At 41.6% G+C, this 21,065-nt stretch overlaps 1 protein-coding gene across 2 annotated transcripts in view; it reads right to left on the bottom strand.

Moving 5' to 3' along the window:
- Nucleotides 1-20,765, bottom strand: part of st6galnac5a (ST6 (alpha-N-acetyl-neuraminyl-2,3-beta-galactosyl-1,3)-N-acetylgalactosaminide alpha-2,6-sialyltransferase 5a) — a 61,456-nt gene extending 40,691 nt beyond the window's left edge. Inside the window, exons 1-2 of one of the 2 annotated variants that reach the window (XM_037788464.1) lie at nucleotides 20,245-20,765; nucleotides 19,041-19,253 (exon numbers count right to left, since the gene is read on the bottom strand). In XM_037788464.1, coding sequence (XP_037644392.1) covers nucleotides 19,041-19,253; nucleotides 20,245-20,265 — 234 coding nt within the window. In that variant the 5' untranslated portion in view covers nucleotides 20,266-20,765. The remainder of the gene's footprint in view (nucleotides 1-19,040; nucleotides 19,254-20,244) is intronic. The other variant, XM_037788465.1, reaches the window with a different exon arrangement.
- Between the last annotated feature and the right edge of the window lie 300 nt (nucleotides 20,766-21,065).

Genomic DNA, 21,065 nt, shown 5'->3' with positions numbered 1-21,065 from the left:
CAGCCATTTGTTCTGCGGCTGAAGTTTGTGACGTGTTAGAAGTATTAAACCTGGTCTTAACGTCGCCTGTGCAGTCGATACTGTTCCTCTCGGTTATTAGCCGAGCATCTGATGCTATCATCATCAAGGCTTTCGTTGCATTATTAACGAGATGATGATGGAGGACGGAATTAACACTGTGATTACGAGCCGAGGAAATGGAGTCATCTTCGGCTCATAAATAGACAGATACTCTTTTTCATTTCTAAAATGAGCCTCTGCATCTGTTAATTCATGATAATTGTATTAGCTGTAGCCAGCTGTCTTTATATCATTCCTCTTCACTGTCAAAATGAATGTTTTCAGTGTTAGAAACTTATTTTTTTTAATTCCAAAACTTTCTTCCCAGCTCAGTGTTGATGTTTTTGAAACTTAACTTTGTTGAGTTTCAAAGCATTGTGATTGTGGAGGAGATTTAGGTATTTTGGGACCTCTTCTGAATTTCTATTTAACAAAGCGGAGCGCTCCGATTGAAACAACTGAAGGATGACGAGCGTTGAAGCAACTTCACTCATAGTTCCTTTTGTTTATCTCGACTGCAAATAACTGAAGTTTGAGACGAGGCAGAAGTTTTCCCTCCAGAAATAAAAAGTTAATCTCTGCTGGCACGATCAGACAGATAATCCAGTTTAATATAGCTGGCAAACAATGAATTTAATTAATTTCATTACAAGAAAGCAACCTTTTTTTTTAAAAGCAACCTGCCTGCTGGCTCATAATGAACATGCATCACACTTGATATTGAGCTGATTATCTAGAAGAATTGATTCTAAAAAGAAGCTGTGAGGCCCTAATTTATGTTTGTTGTTGTATTTGTTATTTGTTGAGCGCAGGTTCATTTTGCTGTGCAGAAGCACGACTGAGGACAGAACAAGGACTCACCAACAATACTTTTTCTTTGCGATACATTTTTGTGCAGCTGTGAAATACCTGTTGAAGGTTGTCTGATCAGACGTAGCTTATAATAAGAACCAGAACTGTGCCGAAGTGAGTTTTTTCAGTTACTGTATGTGTCCTCTGACTGTGGCAAGTATTCAAATTCATCTCATAATCTTTTTATAGCACATCAAGGGCGAGGTGGAAAAGGCTGTGGTGGTGAGCTTTTTCTTATTTTACTTTTTTTTGAATGCACCCTGAATTTTTTTGAGTTTTAGATTTCTTGTGGCTCAGATGAAACTTTAAACAGAATAATGAATCATTTATTTTTTTATGCCAGGCGTCTCTGGTTCTATAAGTACAAGTCCCAATTACTTTTCCCATAAACAATCAAGGTAGGTGATTCAGAGTCGGAGCTCTTCTACAGATTGGATCGGTATTAAACTCTCCTGGTTGGATCATCAGTCCAAAAGAACTGAAAATATCTGGCTCCTTGATAGAAAGTCGAAGGTCCCAGCTTGTTTGCATAGAAACTTCAGGAGAGAAGTTAACTATGACTCCTAAGGTGCATTTCGCCAAGAAACATCCAATCACAGAGCTTAAAACTGTGTGACGTGTGGGCTTGCTGTGGTAGTTGGTGTTACCGGTGTTACACGGTGTTGGGGCACACACTGATTACATTACTTGCCCACCGACCCCACCATCGTTTTGCTTTTTTTTTACAGAAATTAAACACATTTAGTTAATTTCGGCGTATCAGTGCTGTGTTATCAATAAATATTTGGATGACGGACTCTACAATCTGAAAGTGAAAGTGTCTAGTAGTAGGAGTCAGGTTTCACACACGGGACGAGAGAGAGTTGACAGACAAGACGATGGCGAAGGATTTGGTGTCAAAGCCAAAGCGCCTATATGGAAATATTTCGGATTTAAACCCAATGATAAAAGGGAATCATAACGTTAATGAGGCAATCGCCGCGAGGAGGACGGAGCGTCCACAGTCTGTGTGCGCGGCAGAGCAGCGCCGGGTGGAAACCTGCGGACCTACAGCGAAACCTGGACCGGAGAGGCCAGACACACAGCCACAGTTAAAGTTAAAAGTAAGGTTCTTTCGGAGGTTGTAGCGGGCTCAGTTTCAAAGCTAGAGTGAAGATACTGGCATCATATGAAACATCATATAAACCTAAAGAATCCATCGGTACCAACCATGTTGTACTAGCTTGTCGCGAAGGAGGTTAAATAACGCTCCAAACTTGCGCAAAATTTTGGCGAGGAAAAACTTTCATGGCCATTTTCAAAGGGGTCCCTTGACCTCTGACCTCAAGATATGTGAATGAAAATGGGTTCTCTGGGTACCCACGAGTCTCCCCTTTACAGACATGCCCACTTTATGATAATCACATGCAGTTTTGGGGCAAGTCATAGTCAAGTCAGCACACTGACACACTGACGAATGTTGTTGCCTGTTGGGCTGCAGTTTGCCATGTTATGATTTGAGCATATTTTAATATGCTAAATGCAGTACCTGTGAGGGTTTCTGGACAATATTTGTCATCTTTTTGTGTTGTTAATTGATTTCCAGTAATAAATATATCCATACATTTGCATAAAGCAGCATATTTGTCCACTCCCATGTTGATAAGACTAATTAATACTTGACAAATCTCCCTTTATGGTACATTTTGAACAGATAAAAAAATGTGCGATCAGTCGCGATTAACTATGGACAACCATGCAATATTTTAATCGATTGACAGCCCTAATTATAATGCAATTCACTTTTGGGTCCATTTTAAATGAATTCAACAACTAAAGTGCCGTGTTTTGGTCACAAATTCACGCCTCTAACTGGCTTCTTCTCCATGGCAACGGCAGTTGGGGCTCATGAGTATGATGTAGTATTTAGACCCATCTGTCATGCCAAACTGATAGATTTAAAACTTGTGGTCTTAAAACAAACCTCGATACATTATCTGGGAGTAACACTGTGGATATTGTTTAAAGAAACATTTGAAAAGCACTTCTGGAAGCAGCAGGTCCTCCCACTTCACATATCTGTCTACTCTGTTTTTTAACTGCAGGAAATTGAGAGCTCTTTTGATGAGACTGTGTTGAGCCAGTGGAGGTTACACCACATCAACTGCACCCTGGGCCTCCCCGCCTAAAATCAATTTAGTCGTACTGACAATCACGGGAACTTCCGCTGATGACCCACATGTCACTGTGACCCACTTGCTACTGCTGAGGCTTGTCCAAAATCTCAATGCAGTTTAAATCTGAAGCAAATACTGCAATGTATACAAACCTCCTCAGTTCTCCAGGAAGATGGGGGTGAGAGAGGTGCTGCTGTATCTGCAGGCTAAAATATACTTTGTGAAACAAACAAACCCAACAGTCACACCCGCTTTCCACAGTGATTGACACGGTGTGAACAAGTGTGGGAAGCTGTACGGACAAATTCGGTCCTCCACACTCCTTAAATTACTACTTCCCAGCTGTCCATGTACACTGCAGAACCACACTAACAGCTTTGCTGTGGCAGCAACGGAGACAGTGTGCTATCAGAGAAGAGACAGAGCAGCAAGGACAGATAACTGCAGACTGTCCGTTCACCTCCACTCCATGCTTCTGAATCAGCTGGTCTTCATTATACACCAGGAGATGGCTCTGTCTACATGTGTGCTACGTGTAAATGAAGTATTATATTCTGAAGCCAGTTAATTGTTACCTTGTACGGCAGAAGGATTCTCGTAATGTCACAAGATCACGCGAGAAACGCAGATCACTTATCGAAAATATCAATGTCGTCAGGCTTCAAGTAATGCGTTTGTGGCTGGTAAGCCAGACTACGGACCAGTCAGTGTCATGTGAGGAGCTACTGGCAGCTACGGGCGTGACTTAGGTGTGTGTGAGGCGGGCTGTATTCGAAACCTCCCTCTACATGCTACTGACGAATGCAGTATGCAGTATACGGTACATAACGCATACTGCGTTCCTCAGTAGTACGCAGTATGAAACAGTTAAAGCGATTTATTTGGCAGTATGCTAGGCCAGGCTTTAGTCTTTAAACAAGGAAATAAAAGCCTCTTGTATACGCGACCGGTCTCTTGTGAGAGCTCCAGCCAGCTCATAGCGGGGTCTGTGAGCGTGACTGAGTGGCTAGCACTGGCTTGATGTCACGGCATTTTGTGGAGCTTCAAAACTCCAAAAATGTTGGAGAAAATGTCCGATTCGCCATCTTATCATATCGTAAAACTACAATATTCAAAACCTACACAGTTGATTACTCAATGAAGTGAATTTAGTGATGAAATAGCTACGAAAAATGTAAAAAATGCGCCGTTTTTTGGCTGCTGTTGTTGAGACCATAACCTGTACCGTTCCAGCACTTTGCCTTGTGGGATACAATAGGAAATGTAGACTGGAGATTTTTTCCAAATCAGTACGACATACGGGTGTTTTTGGCATACTGTAGATTTTGCATACTACATGCTACATTTTGGCCAAATCAGTACGTAATGTTAGTACAGTATGTGGTTTCGAATACAGCCGCGACTGTTCGTTCTAAACAACAATGGTGGAGAGTACTTCTTCATTGAAAAAAAGAGCAAAGAATGTCTGTTTTCGCTCTTCTCCTGACTGGCTTCGGAAAGAGTTTGATTGACAGATGGTTCATCCAATGACCTGCCTAGTCTTTTTGGAAAGTGCCTGCCCTTTTCCAAACAGTTTCCAATGACAGCTTTTCAGATGGTTCTGTGTAACAAAAGGAAGCTTCTCTAAAAAAGAACACACGGGTGACAAAATAAAGGAAAAACAAACATAAAATGTTGTATGCTGCCTTCATTTCATCTGTTCAGTGAAATCAAAGATATCTAAATAAGAGATTGTAAATAATGTCAACATGCAACTCGCATTTACAACTGGGAATGATTTTTCTTAAAGCTCGGATATATCCGACTTGGCATTTAATAATATGGAAGTGCCTGATAGCAAAACTAATATGGACACTACCATCACATCTTCACTGTTCATTTAAAAGCGTCCCACATCCTGATAACATCCAGGTGCAGTTTAATACACTTTCATTTACACATATGTGTAGCTATTTATAGGAGTCTCTGTAAACCCGATCACAAATCTGATTGCAATCTGTCAAGGCTACATACTACATGCATAATAGGGTCAGCTCAACTCCGTTCCAGTGGGTGGTGGTAATTCACCTGAAGCTGTTGGGTAACTGACAAAAAAGCCATTAGAATAATAACTTCTTCGGCAGTTTGGCTACAACAATAACGATCCATAAACTAACACGCACATATGGATAACTTGCATGCTCGTCTTTACGGGCTCTCACTCACGGCACTCCCTCATCCACACGGATCATTTAGTGGTCAAATAAATGCGGCAACAGCGTGGTGCACCTTCTGTGGACCTGTCTGTTTAATAATAAGAGTTTAATAGGAAGGGAGAAAAATGGCTGATTTCAGTGCATCTTTAGCTGACAGTATCACAGGGGAGAGTCCCTGTAAGAGGCTACTCTACAGCTTCTTACTGACATCGTTACACTTGAGGAGGAGTAAAGATTATGTGTGCGTCTTGAAGAGAGGGACGCATTTATACCTTTTCAACATCTGGCTCCCCCTTTACACCTGGCATTTAAAATGCATCTCGTGTCCAGATCACATCTAGATGTGATTTAACCGGATTTTATTTACAGCTGGTATTAAAGAGGAACTATTACGCTTAAATGCTTTTTCCCTTTCTGTTTGTGTGTTATGTACTTTTTTTGTGCATGTAAAAGGTCTACAATATCACAAAATCCTAAAAGTCCACGCCAAAGCGAGTTACTCTCCCCCAAAAGAATCACTGCCCCTGAAATGCCTGAAATGCCTTGTTTCAAGTCCTGCCTTTTCTTCCATAATGTGGTGATGTCACCAAGTAACACATTTGCATAATATCTGCCTAGTGGCTAGTTTGGCACACCCTCAAACAAAGTTAGTTAGAGTGGAGCTGGAGCGGAGTCTGAAGAGTTTGGTTCGGTTGACCAATCACAACAGCGGATCAGACAGGGTGAAAAGAGATGCTGCAGCACAGCCGGTATGAGCAAAAAAAAGCGTTTTTTAACATTAAAGCATCTAAACATGTTCTAGTACAAACCCAAAATACAAGTGTGCACCTGTATATAAATAGGTCCTCTTTAATATGCGTCTCCAGTGTCCACATTAAGATCCAATCACTCTGTCTGATAGGACTGAGAAGAAGCCTCCGGAGGCTACATTACGCACAAGCTTAAAGCTGGGCACTGCCGGAGAGGTGGGTAGTAATGCGTGGACACATCAGCCTGAAAACGCCACCGTTTTGGGGTGAGAGGGCCTGTAAACATGACTTTGTGGTACGTCTACACTGGTGCACACACAGAGGGATGAGGAGAGGAGACGCTGAGCACAGATAGAATGGTGGCGATTATCTCTCAGTGACCGGAGGAGCACTGGAAGTGTGCTGCAGGTTGAGCCCTGCACGGCCGAAGCTTCGAACACTCGCTGTTGATTACTACCGAAGCTCTGGAACCCCAAAAATGGTCCTCGGGACAGCTCTAGCATTACGTATTTCCACCCACATAGTTGCTGTATGTGGTATTGAAAACGCAATTGCATTTACACTTGTGTGGTTTGGCCGATCGGATCGTAATCCCAAAATGCATTTTAAAACCAGGTGTAAAAGGGGGTCAATGTGGCTCACCTGCCCAGGTGGTCGAATGCTTCTTGGATGCTTTTATACTTCGTTGTTTGAGATCTGATCTACCAAAGACATGCAAAGTGGGTCCGTTTAAATGGGGTATCAGTAATGTTGGCGGGCCGCCGCCGCGAGCCTCCAGAACAGCTTAACTGCTCCTTGGCACAGATTCAACAAGTCTCTGAAGTGTACAGGAGGGATGAACACTGTTCCTTCAAAACCGATTCCCTCGTTTGTTGTTAAAATGATGGCGCTGTCTAACATGTCACACTAAAATCTCCCATAGGTGTTCAATTGGGTTGAGATCTGGTGACTAAGAAGGCCACAGCATATGATTCACATAATGTTCATATTCATTAAACCATTCAGTGAGCCTGCAAAAATCTGCATTTGTTTCTACACTTATTTATTCAGATGTTTTCCTTTAATAGAAGCAAACAGACAAACTTCCTGAGAGTGCATTGAAACTAATGGAGAGTGGTGCCTCAAGTGAATGTTTTCACCTACTGTATGACTTAAAATAGATCTGTGCAACTTTTATTTTTATGGAATATGTAGATAGGAGCTCCTCACACGTGTATACTGAAAATACTAAACATCCTTATATTTGTACTGCTTATTCTAGGGGATTTTCAATTTTTTTTGTAAAAAGTCCCAAAGATTTAACATGATAAGAAAATGTCTGTATCTCAGAAACCACAAGGAGTACAATCAAGTATTTGGCATCTATGAACTCATAACAAGATAAATATCAATGATGTGCACACATATGCTGTGTAAAAAAACAACAACACATATCTTATGGAAAACATTTAATAAACAATTTTAGCGCTTTTCCTAATTTTTCAAAAATCCTGACTTTGACCTTTAATAAGTGTGATTTTACATGTGATCTATAAAATTCAAAGTTATCCTGTTAGCTATTTGCCCAAAGTATGCCCATACTAAAAGACGATACATCATCTGAAATTGCTCTGAGAGAGTATGGAGCATCTAAGGTATCTGTTTTACACTACTGAGACTTGGGGTCCCATGAAAAAACACGCTGCTGTTGATATAACCTGAATTAATGTGGAGTCCCTCCAGCAGAGAGGAAGGAAGAGGAGGCGGAAGTGGCTCTGTATAGCGTCCAGGAAAGATGCTTACTCCTCAACACCACTGGAGGTGTAATCAGTCGGCTCGTCAGTGAGAGCGGGAGACCAAAGACTCTGCGATGAACAACCATGACACCGTCTCCTCATGATGGGATATACATCAAAGTCAGCTCTGTAATTGGGACTGTTTCGACAGACATCTTGACGCAGGCGACGATTTAATGTCACATCAGCAAAACACTTTAAGGCTACAGAAGGCTGTTTCTTTCTTCACGGCTCTCTGGTGCTTACACTCGAGGTTTCCTCTAGAGATGGCTCGATACCAATTTCTAATGCCTGATACTGATACAGCAACCTTGAGTATCTGCCGATACCAATCTGATACCATATTTTTCTCTCTCTTAAACATCTAAGTTTAATAAATTTGATAATTTAAAGTTAATTTGCAGATTCAGGTTATTAATACAAAATATAATTAACTAATAAATGATGATTTATTATTACACATTAAACTACCCAGCAGTATATAAAGTCATTAAAATGAGCTCCACATTTACCAGCTGCAACATTAATATAATGAACACTTTAATGCATCAATAATTAGAATACAATAATATAATATATATTATTCTGCATAATGAGTACTTTTACTTTTGGTACTTTAAGTATATATTGATGCTAATATTTATGTACTTTTACTTGAGTATCTTAATATTTCAAATGCAGGACTTTTACTTATCACTTTTACCAGTGCTGACCATCAGACCCCCGCACACACAGTTGGTTTAGAGACATGCAGTTATGTTGACAGTCGGTTCTGTAATGAACACTATCATACTTTCACATACATTACGTTTTCTGTCGGGGCTACACTCAAAACATTGCAAAATGACCTGGCAAAGCCGACATACTGTAGAAGAGCGTATGTGACAGAAACGGATCGGATTGTACTGTTTTTTCCCTCCGATATCCAATCCAGTGATTTTGGCCAGTATCGGACCGATACCGATACTGAACATCGTATCTGCGCGTCCCTAGTTTCTTCTAAAATGTTTGCTTCGTCATTTGTTTTACAAAAAAAACTTTGCCAACTTCATCATCTTTTGCTCACGGCATACAGAAAGAGATCATGCCAAAATGCAAGTAACAGTTTTGATCATTCCTCTCTCCCACCATGTAAGACATGCTCATTAATCACATCTAAGGAGCGGAGTAATGTAGCCTGTCTCGTAGGTCTGTGGAGCCAGAGGAAGGAAAAAGCAAAGAAATTGGGTTTTATTGCAATGCTTCCTGCCAGACGTCTCTTTGCATTTCGCCCTCAACGATGTGGAAGCCGGCGGCGTGCGGCGGCGGCTCATCATCTATCTCCTGATGTTGTGCCAAAGGTATCACCCATTTATCATAGTTTAACCTTTTCAGATCCTTCACAGGTCTCTCAGGGGCCAAATAAGGAGAGCGCCCCACAGGCTAGAGCTTACCGAGCGCCAAAGGTTAAAACACGCAGAGGCATGAAATCACCATTCAGCTCATGACACCACGTCTCAAGAAATTTCCCTCCACTTCCTTTATGTTGAAAATGTATGACTTCACCAGTGATTCCCTAACCACAGAATGCCAAAAGGCACCGAGTGTGAGATTACTCCGTCGAGGGAATGCTTATCGAGAGGCAGAGCCCCCCCCCAACCTCCCCACCCCCACCCCCTCCCACTCTTCGTCCATAATTGCTTTCCAGGCCTGCATTGGAAAGAGCCCGAAGCTGTGTTATGTTTGGCGGTAGCAGAATGCACTGGAGATAAGTTGAAATCCAAGACTATGCCCCAATTGGGACCACTGTGGCATAACGAAACCTATTCTCTTCTCTTCAGTCGAAACGGAGCATTTTTAGTATTCTAACAAGGCCTGTGTGTAAAAATAGTGGTTATCTGGCGCTAATGCTACGTGCAGCTCGCATTGCAATTTAAAACTTCAAATGGTACAAAACACAAAGACAGACCTCACACACAAAAGTTCATGCACATACACAGACACACACACACACACAGACCTGCAGACTTCGCAAACCAGTGGAATGTAACTAAGTACATTTACTCAAGTCCTGTATTTAAAGCTGCAGTAGGCAGAATATTTGGGGCAAAAATTCCATAATAATCTTTCAGCATATTGTAATTCAAGTGTTCTGAGAGAAAACTAGACTTCTGCACCTCCTCTTGGCTCTGTTTTCACGCTTTAACAAATCTAGCCCGTGACGGGAGTTGTGACCGATCACAGGTCATTTCAGAGAGAGAGCGTTTCTATTGGCTGTGCTCCGGCTGGTGGGCGGTGCTTGGTATTTCATGAACTGATCTCAACATGGCTGCCGTGTCACAAACTTTCTCATTTTACAGTTAAGCAGTACACTACAAGATGTTTCTGAAAACATCTGAGGAGAGAAATAGGCATTACAGTAACAGAATATTGATTCATATTTGATCAGCGCTGCCTAGTTTGACCGTTTGATCGGAGTTTGCGAATGATTGACAGCTGCTCAGAGATGGCAGACTCCAGCTCTTCTATTGGATCGGACAACACCGGCCAGCCTTCGCTCCCCACGTGCATCAATGAGCCTCGGGTCTGACCCTGTTCACCGGTTTTCCTTCCTTGGACCACTTTTGGTAGGTCCTGACCACCGCTGACCGGGAACATCCCATAAGAGCTGCAGTTCTGGAGATGCTCTGACCCAGTCGTCTAGCCATCACAATTCGGTCCTTGTCAAAGTCGCTCACATCCTTACGCTTGCCCATTTTTTCTGCTTCCAACACAAAGTTCAAAATGTTCACTTGCTGTCTAGTGTATTCCCCCCACTGCCAGGTGCTATTGTAATGAGATAATCAATGTTATTCACTTCACCTCTCAGTGGTCTTAATGTTTTGGCTGATCGGTGTATATATATATATTTATATATGTGAGGCAGTCAATATAGTTACTTTTTTCCCACAATCAAACCCAAAACCTCAGCATGGTTGGAACTGCTCTACCAACTGAGCTATGTTGTAATGAATGCAAGGATGATGCGTGTGGTGTGTGTAGAATGTTTCGCATTTTTCCATTTTTGGCATTATTCAAAATGAAGGGGGGTGGAGGAGCATTTTGATTCATTTCAGTCATCTTGGGCCAAAGTGTGCATTTCTTTTCTTTTCTACGGATTACACAGTGGCTACTGAAGATTTTGATGTATTACACATCAGTGTTTTGTTAACTTTACCATGTGTATGTGTAATGTTGCTTGGTGCCAAACACTTAAGTTGAAGCTTATTTTATACAATTTTGACATATTTCATGGTCTAAATTCAAACTTGAGTAAACTAATTAAACTAATACACCAACAATAAACAACAGATGTTTAGGTTTATGTATAAACGTCAGTTTGGGAGATATTTTTGTGTTGCTAAGAAGAATATAAATGAAGTTACAAGCAAAATCAGCAGTATTAGATTTTAGTTTTTTTTAATTTACATTTATGTATCTCGACAAAAAGAACAAAAATCACTTACTAGCCACTTTTTCTTGGTTCACCTTAAGACCTCCAGATGTGCTGATTTTGAATGTTTGTGATAAACTTAAGGATGAAGTGTTCCTTGATGTGTTGAGAAAATTCTCCTACTTCTTAAGCTAAATAAATTCTTTAAAAAGCCTCTTGGATCAGCTGGAAAATGCATCATCACAAAGCTGAAAGCAGGGCTGTTTTGTCTGAGCTCATGAAAAGTTGACTTTTTAGAGATACTACACTACTTTTGATACTTTAAGTAAATGTTGCTGATAATACTTACATACTTACGTTTTTGAATGCAGGACGTTTACTTGTAGTGGAGTATTTTCACAGAGTGGTACTTGTACCTTTACCTGAGTAAAGGACTTCTTCCACCATTGTCACAAACACGGGTAGTTTGCATAAAATAACTATGGAGTCCTTGTCCATAACAGCCTAATTGGGGAGTTGTCTGTCTCGCTATCCAGCTGGCTAATTGCATAGCAAAATGCTAATGAACGGTGAAAAATGGCTTTGTTGCTCAGAGAAAAACGTAGAAGATGTGGCTGTCTGAGATGAAATATTAAACATCTCACTTCTCCAGCTGTCACTAAAGCTGTGGTTGGGGAGAGGGATGGCTTGTCATGTCTCCTTGGCACAGACGGCTTTGTTCTCCTTGGCTCATGCCTTCAAGCAGAGTGTACCCAGATATGTCTAAAACCAACCGGGTCCAGAGTTTGTGCAGAAAAACCTGCTTTGTAAATGTCTTGTGTCATCTCAGTGGGATTGTTTGCAGCTACACAGGCGATGGTTGGTGGTCCACCACTTTGGTCCAGACCAAAATATTTTGTTTCAACTACTGGATGGATTCATGGTCCCCAGAGGATGAATTATACAAACATATAAATATCTGACTTTTTATCTAGCGCCACCAGCAGGTCAACATTTTCAGTGAAATATCTCAACATCTACCAAATGAATTGGCACAAAATTCGGTTCAAACATTAATAGTCCTCAGAGGATGAATCCTGAGGACTTTGGTGATCCCCTGTCTTTTCCTTTAGCACCACCATGAGGTTGACGTTATGGTTGTGAGTAATATGTATCAATAAATATTGGACAGATTGCCATGCAATTTTGCACAGACATTCATGTTCCCCTCAAGATGAATTTTAAACACGTTGGTGATCCCCTGACTTTTCACCAGACTAACAAGCTAAACTAAGATGATGAACATACTACATGCTATACATCAGCATGTTAACATTGTCATTGTGGAAGAGGAATGAATGGAATAAAAAGTCAAATTCTCTGGTTCTGCTTCATTGATTTTTAACTTTTTCCCGCTATCCATTGGGAGTCTGACAATGTTAGAGGAATGAAATGCTGAATCTGTGGAGTACTCTTAAGGCCCAGACACACCAACCCGACATCAAAGAACTAGTAGCGACGAAGGCCGACTGTTGAGTCACCTCACTTCACCTTTGTCTTGGCCAAAAGGTTGCACTTGAACACACCAGAAAGACTACAGCCGACGGCCAACTACCCCGTACGTTGTGTGCCTGCATGAGAGGAAATAACTCTCCACACCAGCAGGCAGCGGTGTCTGCATTCGTCATTCAAAAAGGGAAACAGGAAGACTGAGGACGGCGGATATACAAGCCGTTGTTATACGTACATGAAACAAAGCGTCGCCACCAATTCAACATGTTGAATTGGTGTTTGGTGTGTTAGAGCCTTTAAGGAGACTAGGGCTATCAGATTTTTACTACACGTGGCCAAAATAATTCACAATAACGATATTATTGCGTTATATCTATAGAAAATTTGAAAAAAATAATGCCATCAGTCAAATTCAACTTTAACTTTGTTTACTGAGCGTTTTGTCTCTTTTTTTGGCAAATGACAAACACTCAAAATACAAGAGCCTCTTTCTGCCTCATAACAGAAAATCATACATATTAATATTATATTCCATTTCTGCCAAAAGATCCCCCTAAATGTTACACACTGTGGCTTTAACTCATATGAAAACATCTTGTGTCTTGTTAGACGGGACACGTCAGCCAAGTTCATCGCTTTCCAGCGTGACATCAGGGTGCCCCGCGTTTGATAAGGCTCCTCTCGTCTGCACCAAAATCTCCTCCATTACTTCGCCTCCACCTGTCTCGCATGCTATCAGTAAGGAATCTGCATGATACCGGTGTCAGAGAGGCAATCAGAGGGAGATGGTGACGCCGTCTCGTCCTCACATCTCCCACCTCCACCTCCTCACTGAGGAAATAAAACTGAGGATACTGCTAGAAGAAAGGAAAGCCCTTGGGATTTAACTCTATCTTCCGCTCTCGGATTCTACCTCCTTCACTCTCTTGTCTCATTCTCGCGGGCTGAACCTTCCCCGGGTCCTATATTCTCTTTTATCATTCTCTCCATCCTTACCCTTTCCTAGTTTTTGTCCTCTTCTCTCATTCTCTTTACTCTTCAAGAGTTTCTTTCCCTTTTCATCTCCTTCCCAAGTTTCTTTCTTTGCTTGCTTATCTCGTCCCTCCTCCTCCTACAGTCTTCACAGCACATGTCCAGGCCAACCAATGCTGCTGCATAACTAGAAATAAATTACCCTTCACTCTGACCCAAATCAAACATGTTGCATTGAAAATACTTGGTACACAGGATTTAAATGGATTTCAGATGCATAAATACGGTCTGTAACATACAAAGAAATATCTTAACATTTGGGTTCATAACCCGATGAGAATAAAAAATAAAAAATAAATGTTCTTGCAAATGTTTCAGCATCTTGGCCAAAAGTCTGCAGAAAACTTAGGCTTCAAAATGTTTTTCTGGGCTGTGATGAGTTTAATACTCTGTTGGAAGATAAAGTGAAGCGGTCAAAGGCTGACTGGCAGTGCACCCTGTGCGCCAGCCAGCTGATATCTTGGAAAGATCAATATGGCAGAGAGGTCAGCAAGCAAAGATGAAGAAGACAAATGTGCATGTCAGAGGATTTCTTTTTTCCCGAACACCAATCATTCAGCACCGCAGGAGAACAAATGCGAGGCAAGTCCGATAACTTTTTCACTTCTCGACATCCGCAGAGAAAGCTCATCCGTGTTGTCAAACCGCAGGCAGGACACAATGTCTCAGAAAAACTGAATGCAAAGTATTTGAAGGTTGGACTGCTTTATGCACTTCCACATACTGTAGTAGCAAAGTGCACTCAAATCATAAAGTATTGATTGCAGCTCGCGGTGGCAGAATGTGAAGGGTGATATAATAGCAGGTTTGAAGAAGCATAAATGGTGTTCAGTGGAGCCGTGGCCCTAATTGATGTCCCTTGTCGCCGAAATGTCAATAAGTTTATTGCCAAGAGAAAAAATAAATTGGTGGTTTACTTATGATGCTCGGCTGCTCCCGTCAGAAGGGGGAAAATCAATTCTCATCCAAAGCTGGGTTTACTGACGCATTACAGACAAATCCTCATCAGATCAAAACACACACCATCACTGAATAATATCGGCATTTCAGGCGGTGAGAAAAAGAGATTCTGCTGCGTGCCCCGTCAGCTGTCTTAAAATATGAATGGCTCGTTTCATATTTATTTGTGCACCGCTCAAATTCTGACAGAACTGCTGTGCAATGATTCTAAATCCAAGACCAAAAGCTGAAACAGCCTCTCACATATTGACCACAACCAATATTAAATAGATGTTAATGTTCTGTCTCACACCATGGTCCATCGCCCACATCCAACTTATGAACTGAGCCACAACATTAAAAGTTTACACACTTAATAAAAATTCAGTTTTGGGGCAAATACCAACTAAATTACTGAGATCTTGAGACAGAATCCACACTACACATGGCTGGAGTCCATGAATGCAACTTGAATGGCAAACAAGCTGTGCAAAAAAACACCAGCTTAAACCAAATATCTAAACTAGGGCTGTGAGAGTTAACGCGATAATAACGCGTTACTGAAAATTTGTTTTAACGCCACTAATTTCTTTAATGCTTTAACGCAACTTGCAATTTTTAGGTTGTAGCGGAATCATTTTTAAAGCTTGCTTGTCGCGAAGGATGTTAAATAACGCTCCAAACTTACGCTAACTTTTGTGGAGGAAAAACTGGCCTTGCCATGTTTAAAAGGGTCCCTTGACCTCTGACCTCCAGATATGTGAATGAAAATGGGTTCTATGGGTACCCACGAGTCTCCCCTTTACAGACATGCCCACTTTATGATAATCACATGCAGTTTGGGGCAAGTCATAGTCAAGTCAGCACACTGACACACTGACAGCTGTTGTTGCCTGTTGGGCTGCAGTTTGTCATGTTATGATTTGAGCATATGTTTTATGCTAAATGCAGTACCTGTGAGGGTTTCTGGACAATATTTGTCATTGTTTTGTGTTGTAAATTGTTTTCCAATAATAAATCAATACATTAATTTGCATAAAGCAGCATATTTTCCCACTGCCCTGTTGATAAGAGTATTAAATACTTGACAAATCTCCCTTTAAGGTACATTTTGAACAGATAAAAAATGTGCGATTAAATAATTTAATCGATTGACAGCCCTAATCTAAACCAAATTATCTAGAGGTGAAAAGATGAATGCCTGTGAAATGTTTGTCATAATTGTCCATTCTACAGTACACTTAACATAATGTCTTTCCAGGACCTTAAAGGACCTGATTTAATCCACAACGGTCACAGACATGGACAGCTGATGTTCATACATTTTCTTTTTATACTGCATTGGGTGTCTGCATCAGGAGGCATGCTCACACATCATTGTTGGCATGGTGATTAATGTCGAACTGCATGCTAGATAGTCCAGGTGGACATCTTTTACACTTAATTCTAACCTTCACAGCTATGTACACTCCTAACCCAAACACAAACCTAATAAAGTTTTAGGCCTCAGGACTAAATATTTTGGGGCTCCCTGGTTGCCCAGGGGTTAAACAATACTTCAGAATATGATATGTGGGCCAGGACATCTCTGCAGCACAATAATATCTTATTGAAATGGTATTTTGACACACATTTCACCTTTAACAAATATTGCACCTCGAAAATTTCAGTAGGCCATGTTGGGATTTCAATAAAATTTTGATTCATTCTGCAGCCCTAGCCCCATTTACTTCAGTTCATCAAAACTTTCTCAGTTTTTGGATTCTCTGCTCACTGTGATATACAAATTGTCATTTTGGGTGTGAAGTATTCCTTTCAGGCGCCAACCATGAACCACAACTTCCCCGTCTTCCTTCCCTCATTCCCTGTCATCTCTCTACTGTCTCTGTAAGGTATAAAATTCCCCAAAAAAAACAACTAAATTTCCAAAAACATCCTCACTTTCAAGGTCTAAACCTCAACTTTTAGATAGATATAAAAGATAAAAGTACAAGAGCAGATTGAACATCCAATCAGATTTCTGCAAAATCTAATTGTTTCAGTAATATTTTGAATGTTAATAATGTCACTTTTGTTTCCAACTCATTTGGATAAAAGAGGATTTGGCTTCAACCTGTTTAATTGTCTGGCTGCTTGTTTTGCTGCCGTTCAGTGACGTCACCAAATCCCCTGAGTGCAGCTTTGAAATGATGTTGGGGAGTCAAATCCCTTAACTGATGAAATGAGGGCAAAAACTAAAAAAAAATAAAATGCGAAAATAAATTTTCCCTTGAAAATGTTCCTTACAAAAATGTTGAAAATGTTAGATTCATTCTGCTCACATAGCTATTAAATCACCATGACCACATTCACCGGTTAAGTACATACAAAACGTGAAGTGTGAATTCACTGTGCACATCACCAGCATGCATTTCCTACAAAGCCGAGCGCCTCAAAATGGAAACTTAAGTGGATGGACGAGCAGCATTTCTCATGAGAAAACTCTGCCAGCTGAACTTTTCACAGTCGTCGACATTACAGGTTTCCACACTTGTTGGTTTCTGCACAAGTGAGATTTCTTTTAATGAATAATAGTCCCCCCTTCTGTTGCATTACCTTGTCACAAGATTAAGTGACTCTTCAGAGCCCCTGGTGTTTAATTTAGCAAAAGTTAATTTCCCAACCAGCCAGGCTACTTTTTCTGACGTTCACGAACAATGTGCTTACTCCCAAATCTGTCCAGCTGATACATGTTCCCGCTGCTTATTCCTCAAATCCACACAGCAACAGCCTCCTCTAAGAGCGGGGAGGAGGCTGTCTAATTACTCATATGCAAATCAACCTGTGACATAATCTGATGATTTAAAGCATGTCTTCAAGCAGACAACATATCATTCTCATGAAAGAGAGATGGCAGCACTCATTAGCCCCGTCATTCAGGGTGTCATCAGTCCTGCCATAGATGGATTACTGAAGGGGGCCTCCCGGACACAGGTCCAGAGGTCCACTGACCTCGGGCCCCTGGTCAAAGTGACGGTAAACATTTCTTGGCAGAAAGTCAATGAAATGACTACAAAGAGGCACAAATGACTACTGACATGCAAAACAACTACAAAGAGGCACAAAATGACTACAACGATGCACAACAACTACAAAGAGGCACAAAATGACTAAAGCGATGCACAACAACTACAGAGAGACACAAAATGGCTACAGCCATGCAAAACATCTACAAAGAGGCACAAAATGACTACAGCGATGCAAAAAAACTACAAAGAGGCACAAAATGACAACAGCGATGCACAACAACTACAGAGAGACACAAAATGACTACAGCGATGCACAACAAAGAGGCACAAAATGACTACAGCGATGCAAATAGACCATAAAGACACAAAACAACTCCAGTGTGATACAAAACAACTACAAAGAGACACAAAATGACTATGGAGAGATGTTTGAGAGAGAAAACAGCTGCAGAAAGATCCAAAACGACTACAAAAAGGGACACAAAATAACTACAAAGATGCAAAGCAACTACCAAGAAATGCAAAACGACTCCTGAGAGACGTAAGTCGACTACAAAGAACCACAAAACTATAACAAAGAGACAACAACTGATTCATTGTGTGTTTCTTTCAGTCGGGGGCCCGTTGTCTTTTAATCTATCCGAGTCTGGTCCGAAAACTTTCCTGTTTTCTAAATCTTAAAAGATCTTAAATCCAACGGTTGGAGATCTGTTGCATCCATCATTTGGCTCAGTGGTGCAGACCGCAACACAAACGGCCCATCAACCAAATTGCCTGCAGAGGAGCACGCCATCTTGTATGTTGCCTTTTAAAAAAAAAAAAAAAGCCTTTACGAGGTGATTAGGTATGCTTTACTTGCAGCACCTTCGCTCCCCAGTACTCACATTGATTGTTTTCTCCTGGCCTGGTAAAATAGATGGAAGTCAATACACCCCTGCTGTGACGTCAGGGTTCACCAAGCTGAAGGTCTCCTGGGCTTACCAATTAGAGCGCAAGAATGCAGCCAAGGATTTCATTTGTAGCCTAAGCTGTTATTAGTAACGACAGGTGGGTATTGAGTGTGGCGCAACACTGTGCTGGAGAAAATTGTGATAAATGACAGCGGGCCGAGACTCTCTCTCTCTAAAGAGCTGTGCGGATAGATGACTGCTGCTCATTAGACAGGAGGAAAAGTTGGTGTATGTGTGCGTGCGTGCGTGCGTGTGTGCATGCGTGCGTGCGTGCGTGCATGAGTAAGAGAGAAAGTGAAGATGGTTTCCAAAGTGAGAAAGTAGCTTCACTTTGGTGCCCACTTTGCATCAGCCAAACATTTGAAGCCATTCATCCGCCCCTGCTGCATTATGGGAGACGCACACAAACACATCTGCTTACCTTATGGTCGATGATGCCACTGTATCCCTGGAGGACCGGGGGGTGAGGCTTGGCCACCCTGACGGGGGCTTCAGTGGGCCGCCGCCGCAGCTGTTCATGCTGTCGGATGCGCGTGTCGTTAGTGTCCCTGGAAGCACCGTTGAAGCTGCCGTTGTACACGAGGAACAAGCTGGCGCACAGGAGGAGCACGAGGAGCACGGCTATCCCATGGCGCTGACACAAAGACACAAACACATGCTGACTAATTATTCCTGTTGCACCACCGGACTTGAGTTCAGTTCTGCAGCTAATGAGAGGCAGCCGGCTGGCACCACCATGTGCACCACCATCACACCCTCAGACTGGGCTGTTGGTTAACACAACCCCGACTTCCTGGAAGTCATGTCACGTGCTACAACAACTTAAAAAAAAAAAAAAAAAACAGCTGTTATCGACTTAATTTAAGGGCACAGGCACTGTCATGACATTGACAGGACACCAGGTTGTTAGTGATAATCATTAGTTTGCATGTATGCATTTTAATGCTCTGGTGCATTCAGGCGCACGTCTGCACGGTCATTTACAATAAGCAATATAAAGTAAAAAAGTTAATATATTGACCTTTAAAGTCAAATCAGCTTCCAGAGTATATTAAATCATAGATGAATGAGATAAACATTTATTTTGATTGTTTGCATCTATTTTTATTTCACAACATGCATTAATACAAGACATGTTAAAGCAAAAAAAAAAATGCACTTTTTTAGATTTATGCATCTAAAAAAAAGTTCATATATTGACCCTTTAAGTCAAATCAGCTTCCAGAGTATATTAAATCACAGATTCATGAGATAAACAGCACCTGACTTTTTATTTTTGCATCTATTTTTATTTCACAACATGCATTAATACAAGAAATATTAAAGCAACAAAAAAAATAATCCATGCACTTTTTTTTATTTATGCATCTGCATTAAACGCAGTAAAAGCAAACCCCCCAGCGCTTCTGTGTGCTCCATGCTGTGCTGTTTATTATAAGAGAAAGCCGGAGCTTAGTGCCAAACAGAGCGCACAGCTGGATGTCCATTGTTCAGATCCTAATCTTTTGATCCGAGAGAGTGCACACAGCAGCGTTATTGGAGCGCACTTCACTGAACAAATGCCGGATGTGTAAAAAAGCGAGCTCAAAACAGTTTCCAAATAGGGGCTACAACAAGGCAGAGACCTTTACCATAGGTGTCTTCATTTTGCGGTCTTATCGCTGCGGCTCAGTGCGTCTGACTCCACTTTCTCTCATCGTCCGGCGGCGTCTGCTCGCATCCCGGATCCACTCCGGTCCACAGCCTGTCAGCCTGCTGCTGCTGCTGCTGCCTCTATGTCTTCAGACCGGAGCACCAGGCGCAACTCATACTGTGGAGACCGAGGCGACAGATGTTCACTATTGCACCTCTGCTGGGTCTTAAAGCCCCGCGAGTTTCCAGTTCCAGCGGAGTGGAGGAGGAGTTGGAGAGCAGCACAGCGCAGTTAATTAAAGAGACTACCTGCAAGAGGGTGATAAGGCCGTTTTTGTTTAATGGTTATTTCGTGCTGAGCAGTATTTGATGGAAATCTCTTGCTCGGATTACTCTGGAGTACAGTGAACCCACACCATGTCATCCTCTGACGTCTGCTGCGTAAAATATGAGGTGGATTAGAAAGTTAAACAGCAGCGATTAGATCCTGGAGAGAGGTGGACTGTAACCAGGTATTTTTACTTTATTATGTACACATCTGAGATACTTGAACTTTACTTAAAACTGCAGTGGGTAGAAATGGAGCAAATATGATTTAAAAAAAGTAATTTTTTTATAAAACGGTCACTATATCTTGACAGTAGTGCATGAGACAGGTAATCTGAAAAAAAATCATGTTCCTCCGGTGTCCTCCGGTGCTCCTAATGGCATCTACAACATTTCACAGACCGGAGGAAAACAAGCAGTCAGGGCCGAGCTGGAGCCTGCCGTCTCTGAGCAGCTGTCAATCACTCGCGAACTCCGTTCAAATGGT

The sequence above is a fragment of the Sebastes umbrosus genome, chromosome 12 (genome assembly GCF_015220745.1).
Source record: "Sebastes umbrosus isolate fSebUmb1 chromosome 12, fSebUmb1.pri, whole genome shotgun sequence".
NCBI classification, from domain to species: Eukaryota; Metazoa; Chordata; class Actinopteri; order Perciformes; family Sebastidae; genus Sebastes; species Sebastes umbrosus.
This window is presented reverse-complemented; position numbering and strand designations above follow the sequence as displayed.